Source organism: Anopheles funestus, chromosome 3RL, assembly GCF_943734845.2.
Source record: "Anopheles funestus chromosome 3RL, idAnoFuneDA-416_04, whole genome shotgun sequence".
NCBI lineage: Eukaryota > Metazoa > Arthropoda > Insecta > Diptera > Culicidae > Anopheles > Anopheles funestus.
The window spans coordinates 35,669,863-35,678,097 of NC_064599.1; the positions used below are offsets into that span (position 1 = coordinate 35,669,863).

The 8,235-nt window shown below is 44.5% G+C and overlaps 1 protein-coding gene across 1 annotated transcript; it reads left to right on the forward strand.

The window, feature by feature from the left end:
- Positions 1-1,128: 1,128 nt before the first annotated feature.
- On the forward strand, positions 1,129-7,521 carry LOC125769401 (uncharacterized). Its single transcript, XM_049438124.1, has 2 exons — positions 1,129-1,279; positions 6,934-7,521. The coding sequence occupies exons 1-2, from the start codon at positions 1,159-1,161 to the stop codon at positions 7,308-7,310; spliced, it is 498 nt and encodes a 165-aa protein (XP_049294081.1). The 5' UTR covers positions 1,129-1,158; the 3' UTR covers positions 7,311-7,521.
- Positions 7,522-8,235: the final 714 nt, after the last annotated feature.

Below are 8,235 nucleotides of genomic sequence, written 5' to 3' on the forward strand. Positions count from 1 at the left end.
CTTTGTTCAAAGGTGTTTTTTGATCAATTCAATGGAAAATATGGTCAATAAAAATTGTTTTATGGAAAAGAAAGTATTTAAACATTTTATCAATCAAAAGAACGAGATTCAAAGGTAGTCTTTCGCATAAAAAGTTTAGTTTTTAAATTAAAACGTATACATAAATTGTGTCACACACTGTGTAACAAGTTAACAATTTACCGTCGCAAAAAACAAAAAAAATAAACACACAAATACGGTGTTAAATTATAATTAATGCTAATTTTAGTTCTTCAGTAGCTATTTGCATTAACAATGGCACAAGAAAAGTGTACTTTCATTGAAAAAAACCGCAAACAAAAATATGTTCTGAACGGCTGAGACATCGGAACTGTCAAAACGATTCCTCAAAAAAAGTCTCAAAAAGTTTTGGCTAAAGTCTGAAACACGACCCCCCCCACTCACGGGCACTCATTTGAGTGACTTTTATTCGTGCAGGGTGGTTCGAAATCGGTTGCGTGTTTTTTAATTATGTTTCGAGACACAGACACCTGAGGGCATGGCCGTCGAAGAAGAAAATGTAGCAATTGGTGCCATCTATCGACCACAGGTCAAAGATTGGGGATCCGTTGGACCTTTCGCGAATAGCTCCGGCCACAGACATGGTAGCGATTAGTGGTGCATGGACGAAATGTAGCCACAAGTGCCATCTAGCCATGGCCAGAAGAAAGTTTGGCGATATCTTGGATACCGGCGGAGCTATGGGGCAAAGTTGGGCCAAAAATGAGGAAAATTTTACGGTTTCACAAACAGCGTATGGAACTTGGTTCCTCGATGAATAAATCACTTTTCACTATGCGAAAACCTCCTTACAATTTAATAGTAATTGTAAAAAAAATCAAATTCAGGCCACATTGCATAGTCTCCGAACCACCCTGTACGAAAAATTGACACGCAGATGAGTGACCGTGAGTGGGGGGGGTCGTGTTTCAGACTTTAGCCAAAGTTTTTGAGGTTTTTGTTGATCGGCCAGGTTTTCCTCAAAACGCAAATCCCTCAAAATCACTCATGAGTTCCTGAGGTTTTGAGTTCTGAGGGAATCCTCAACTGTCGTGGCCCCGCAGCTTCACGCAGCAGTATGGATTCCCAGGTAAGGTGGTACGGCTGTTGAAGGCCACGATGGATGGGGTGCAGTGCAAGGTGAGAGTGTCGAACATGCTGTCGGAATCGTTTGAATCTCACCGGAGTCTGAGGCAAGGGGACGGACTCTCCTGTTTGCTGTTTAACATCGTTCTGGAAGGTGTCTTGCGAAGCGCGGGCTTCGACATCCGGGGCACGATTTTCATCCGTTCTTTCAAATTTCTCGGCTTCGCAGATGGCGTTAGCATCATCGGACGGACATTGGCGGCGGTCTGCGACGTGCACACCCGGCTGAAACGCGATGTCAATAGGATTGGATTGAGGATCAATGCGACAAAGACAAAGTACCTGCTTGATGGAGGCTCTGACGGTGATAGCGCCCGACTCGGAAGTAGAGCATCAGTTGACGGCGACGATCTCGAGGTGGTAGAGGAGCTCTGCTCCTTTGGTACGATTGTAACTTTGGACTATAACATAAGCAGCACAATCCGAAGGCGCATTGCTCAGGAAAATCGCGCCTACTACGGGCTCCACTAACTCGATTCACTCGCAATGCAGAAGACTCTAGCAACACACAAAATCCACGACATATCGCACATTGATACGTCCGGTAGTCCTTTACGGGTATGAGTGCTGGACTATGTTAACGGAGAACGTCCATGCCCTCGCCATTTCTGAACGGCGGGTGATAAGGAACATCTTTGGCAGTATGTGCGAGCAGGGCATCGGGAGCAGGAGAATGAACCACGAGCTAACAGAACTGTTTGGCGGTGCAGATATCCTGATGGTTGTTAAAGCAATGGCTGGGGCACGTGATGAGGTTGCCTCATTCATGCCCCACCAGGAAGGTGCTCGTGAGCGACCCGTTCGGCACGAGACGTAGAAGAGCACAGCGACCCCGTTGGATGGATCAGGTGGAGTCATACCTGTCGGAGATCGGACGCAACCGTGGATGGAGGACTGCAGCCGGAGACCGAGGTTCCTGGAAACGGATTCGAGACCTGACCATGTCTTCGCGACGTGTTCGACGCTAAGCAGGCCAACAAGACGAAGAACCGAATCATGAGGTTCCCCAAAGATACTTGAGGACAACAGCGCAGGGCCAGTCACACTGCCTCAAGTCATGATCGTATAAATTTAACGTCCAAGTAAGTATGGAAGAGGAGGGTGTTGCTGAAGATCTCACAATCTCTCATACTTGAGAGTGTTGAAGGTTGTTTCAGTTGTTATCTTTTTTAGGATAGTATTGCTCTACCATCATATTACATTTGTTTTTTGTAAATAACTAGTTAATAGGCCCGGTTACATGCCTACACAACAGATCTACGTATTGCCGAGGTATGTTCTATGGAGTTTTCGTCACATCGAGTAGAAGTTTTTTTTTTATCATGCTGAAAATGTTCTGATATAATTACGGCTTACGTTGGCGATACTACGCTACTTACAGTGAAATCCAGCCTTACAGACTGAACATGCCAATTTGCTTTGAACATCAGGTATATTTCATCTGCTACAACCAAAAGGAAAAATAACCTGTGAAACAATTTTTCATCAAATCGAATGATTCCTTACCCTTCACCGCGAGCTCCTAATAACCGATTTGAGAATTATTCGTTCGTTTTGAGGATTTCAAAGTTGGTCAAGGCCAATGTCAGCCCGGCCATCGTGGGTTTTAATTGCTTCTTTTCAACCATCTAAAATGTTCAATTTACTATCTTGGCTCCTTCAGAATTTCTTTACAATAGTTCTGCTACAATCGCCGAAATAGGGAAAATCCAAACATTGAAGACGTGGAAGGCTTAGAAAATTCCGTTTAAGATGCACATCCGGTCTCTCCAGTTTTGGTTTCATGATGTGCCATTGTAGGATCGACTACGGAAAAGAAATATTTTTGGAGCGCATGACATGTATTCCGTTTTCTACATCCAATGAAAATAGTAAATCGTTGAATAAATTTTTAAGCAAATTCCAAACTCCTTACCGACAACGAATGAGATCGGTTTAACGAAGTACAGTAGTGGATATTTTCACTGTTAAACAAAATTGGCAGTGTTCAATGTTGGCCCGGTTGCCCGGGCTAATATCATCACCATCTTCACCAGTTATTCCATTTTTCCTGGATAGATACCACCTGGTATTGATATTATTCTCCTTTTTTGGGACATCACAACTTGAAGAGGTCTTGGCCAGCCGTTAATGGCTTTTCTTGACTATTTACCCGTAGCGAGACATCCTGTGTACGGGGGTTTGGCCTGGATGGGATTTGATCCTCCATCCTATGGTGTAGATACCGCCGCCGCGGCAATTCAGCAATTGCAAAAAGGTCAAATCTTCGTTCTATTGCTTCTAAATATTGTTCTGGTGGTAAAATGCGGTTGATTTTGCTTTTTTGAACAGGTACTTTCACTTAGCCAACACACACTCTTTAAACTGCACCACTTGTACTATTTGTTGAGCCAGCCTACTTTGTAACATTTAACATCGTCCTACCGTAAAATATCCTTTTGTATGATCCATTCACATTTCGATAAGTTGAAGTAGGCTTAGATCCTGTACAACAACCGAAAAACGATACCGATCTAGTGCACATGCAGGGTTTGTTGATTGAGCTTTCTTATTGGGCAAGTGATAGTTTTACAACACTGGCTTAGAAAAACCGGTATGCCAACACTGCAGTAACGCTGCGTTACTGCACGAGTAGAATTTATATAGCGATTAATCATGCAGAGTATAACGATTCCACTCATACATACTAGTAGCTAGTTTGTTTAGAAATTGAAATACAAAAAAGGTTTTGTTGCAGTTTACTACAGTTTATTCGGAAAGCAGTATTGGTCATACAGCGTTATTCGGTGTTTTCCCGTAAGTTGTGTCGTTCAAGTAAGAAGCTTTGACTCCAGTTTATCCCAAAAGCTCACTAGTAATAGTAAGAGCCGAAAGATCCGGGATAATGCAGACCAGTACAACGTGTCCTGCAAGAAACACAATTTCCACAGCCGCAGGATCCGGGCCGATGATATGACGTAACGCCCGGAAGGTTAACGTTCACAACAGCATGATGACCGGCGCGATGAAGACCACAACCATGTAGACCATAACCATGAGGCGCTACATAGCCAGTGTAGTGCGGATACGACCTGAGACATCCTTTAAGAACAGAATATCAATTTGAGTAGAGTTTCGTAGCTAAAAAGCCGTGGGCGACTTACCAGAGTAGACTTGAGTGGCACAGGCGACGAACAGGACGAGGGCAAGGATCGACTTCATGGTTGCAAGATGGTTGGTTGATTTGTTTGAGAGTTGTTTAGATGTGTAAGCTAGCGGTTGAGCCGTTAGGATGATGATTCCAATTCGCTGCGACTGCTTATAAATGAAAATAATAACGTTTTCCAATACAAGGTATTGTTTAGCACTTGCGTGCGATACGGCTCTGTGGCATGTTTCGTATAGTTTTTTTAAGCTGTTGCAACAACAGTTAAAAGCTGTTTACTATACGCTGAGAGAAAAAACAAATACAGTCGATACATGAATGTTGACGACATAAAAAGCCAGTACAGAAGATAAACGCATATTCTTTATTAAACGTGCGATTAGGTGTGTATTATTGACAAGTGTGTATCAGCTAGACACCAGATGCTGCTATGCAACCCACGTGTGCGTGTTTTGCACTTTGTGTACATTAAATGTAACATGACATTATTTGTAACATTATGATTAAAGAATGTCATTACCATACTCACTATTTAGCGTTTGAACATGTTATTTACAATTAATTTTTCATTCGAATGTGTTGATGAAAATCCATTTCATATGTAACAAAATGTCCTTCCTTATCTTAACAGTCAACCTAAAAGATATAATCTTATAATCTAGTAATTAAGTAACTAATTATAACTAAAACTAATTACTACGAAACTAAACAAACAGAACTTATGCATGGAGTGGTTTATAACTTCTATAGGGTTGAAGAAAGAAAGGAAAGATGGTTGATCAGTATCTTAGCAATGAAAATAGCTTGCGTAGAGCTTTGTGCACTTTAACTACTTCAATGTTTATATACTCCTTGAAGGACAATGATTCGGTCAACCATAAAAGAAGGGCTTTTATTAGAAACACTCCTTCAATAGAGAGCAAGTTGAAAAATGAGTATTTTGTCACAAGTTTGCAAGCATTAGGGCGCTCAAACGATATTGAGTAGCATTCAGTAGTAGAGGGGTTATATGACTAAATTGAGCGGAAGGGGACAGCCAGCATTTTTTCTTCGTGTTAGGGGCGGCTGAATGTCCCTTGTGTCCTGGCATCCTACGCTGAACTGAGTACAGCGCTCCTGGTTACCACCACCTAATCAGCGAGTACGACCACAACACGACGTCAATATCGCAGCGCTGACACGACGTTAAGATTGTCATCGGACACTTTAACGCTCTGATCGAACGGGAGGAAGAATTCAAACCCACGATAGGAAGTTTCAGCGTGCACCAGCCGACAAATGACAATGGGCTTCATCTTCGCCTTTTCCAAGCACATGATCATTGGCAGCACCTTCTTCCAAACCGATCCTCGCTTCAGTTACACCTAGAGATCACCACAGCAGATATATTCCCAGATTGACCATCTTCTCATCGATGGAAGGCACTTCTCGGATATTATCGTCGTACGTACATACAGGGGAGCAAACATCGACTCAGACCATTTCGCCCCAATTGTGCGTAGCCAATAAACTAAACTATTAGCCTACCCCAAGGATATAAACCAATAAACCAACGATAAACATAGATCGATTGAGACAAACTGGTGAGGTGAAGGACTTCGCGACCGCGCTTGTGGAAGCGCTGTCGGAGGACACTACTTTCGAGGCGATGTCCTCCAATGACCATTGGCGCAAGCCATCAGCAGCGCGGCCGATCAAACAATTGGCCGCGTAACATGTATCCAGAGGAGCGAATGGTTTATCGATGCGAGTAGACGAGCACTATCCAAGAAGAACGCAGCGCTTACTCGTATGCTCCAGCGCAAGACCCGCCAGGACGTAGAAAACTATATACGACTGAGAAGGCTGCTGTCCCGACTGTTCCAGGAGAAGAAGCGCAGCTTCGAAGAGTCGGATGAGCAACTGATGCAGCAGCTATCCCAGTAAGTTCTACAGAATGTTGATTGCTAAACGAAGCGGATTTATTCCCATGAACGCCATGTGTTGTAACGAGGTGGGAGATATCCTTTCGGACGAGCGAGAGATGATCGACAGGTGAAAGTACTACTTAGACAAACACCTTAATGTAACAGCATGGTGCAGGATATACCGAACCAGGCACAGGAAGCAGAGGAAAGCAAGAAAGCCATCATGATGGCTTCGAAGTGCCCCAATCATCCTTGGACGAAGTCATCAGTGCCATCAAACTATCTACCGAGCCATCACAGTCCTGAATGCCGTCTATAAGAATCTGTCCCGAATACTCTTCTGCAGACTTGCGCCCCTTGCCACAGATTTCGTCTGAAGCTACCAAGCTGGATTTGTTGGACGGAAATCGACCACCGACCTAATCTTTACTCTGCGGCAGATCCTACAAAAGTGCCGAGTGCACCTGTTCATTGACTTCAAAGCGGGTTACGACGCCATAGATCAGATCGAACTATGGCACACCACGCAGCACTACGGATTCCCAAGTAAGGTGGTACAGCTGTTGAAGGCCACGATGGACGGGGTGCAGTGTAAGGTGCGAGTGTCGAACATGCTGTCGGAATCGTTTGAATCTCACCGGGGTCTGAGGCAAGGGGACGGACTCTCCTGTTTCCTGTTTAACATCGTTCTGGAAGGTGTCATGCGAAGCGCGGGCTTCGACATCCGGGGTACGATTTTCACCCGTTCTTACAAATTTCTCGGCTTCGCAGATGCCATTAATATCATCGGACGAACATTGGCGGCGGTGTGCGACGTGCTCTCCCGAGTGAAAGGAGAGGACGACAGAATTGGATTGAGGATCAATGCGACAAAGACAAAGTACCTGCTTGATGGAGGCTCTGACGGTGATAGCGCCCGACTCGGAAGTAGAGCATCAGTTGACGGCGACGATCTCGAGGTGGTAGAGGAGCTCTGCTCCTTTGGTACGATTGTAACTTTGGACTATAACATAAGCAGCACAATCCGAAGGCGCATTGCTCAGGAAAATCGCGCCTACTACGGGCTCAACTAACTCGATCCACTCGCAATGCAGAAGACTCTAGCAACACACAAAATCCACGACATATCGCACATTGATACGTCCGGTAGTCCTCTACGGGTATGAGTGCTGGACTATGTTAACGGAGAACGTCCATGCCCTCGCCATTTCTGAACGGCGGGTGATAAGGAACATCTTTGGCAGTATGTGCGAGCAGGGCATCGGGAGCAGGAGAATGAACCACGGACTAACAGAACTGTTTGGCGGTGCAGATATCCTGATGGTTGTTAAAGCAATGGCTGGGGCACGTGATGAGGTTGCCTCATTCATGCCCCACCAGGAAGGTGCTCGTGAGCGACCCGTTCGGCACGAGACGTAGAAGAGCACAGCGACCCCGTTGGATGGATCAGGTGGAGTCATACCTGTCGGAGATCGGACGCAACCGTTAATGGAGGACTGCAGCCGGAGACCGAGGTTCCTGGAAACGGATTCGAGACCTGACCATGTCTTCGCGACGTGTTCGACGCTAAGCAGGCCAACAAGACGAAGAACCGAATCATGAGGTTCTCCAAAGATACTTGAGGACAACAGCGCAGGGCCAGTCACACTGCCTCAAGTCATGATCGTATAAATTTAACGTCCAAGTAAGTATGGAAGAGGAGGGTGTTGCTGAAGATCTCACAATCTCTCATACTTGAGAGTGTTGAAGGTTGTTTCAGTTGTTCTCTTTTTTAGGATAGTATTGCTCTACCATCATATTACATTTGTTTTTTGTAAATAATTAATCATGCAGAGTATAACGATTCCACTCATACATACTAATAGCTAGTTTGTTTAGAAATTGAAATACAAAAAAGGTTTTGTTGCAGTTTACTACAGTTTATTCGGAAAGCAGTATTGGTCATACAGCGTTATTCGGTGTTTTCCCGTAAGTTGTGTCGTTCAAGTAAGAAGCTTT

Excerpts from the sequence above, each read along its gene's own strand:
- LOC125769401 (XM_049438124.1), top strand. The coding sequence starts at position 1,159 with ATGGATGGGGTGCAGTGCAAGGTGAGAGTGTCGAACATGCTGTCGGAA. Across the intron at positions 1,280-6,933 it reads GTTTAACATCGTTCTGGAAG|GTGTCATGCGAAGCGCGGGC; the intron begins GTGTCTTGCGAA and ends TCGTTCTGGAAG.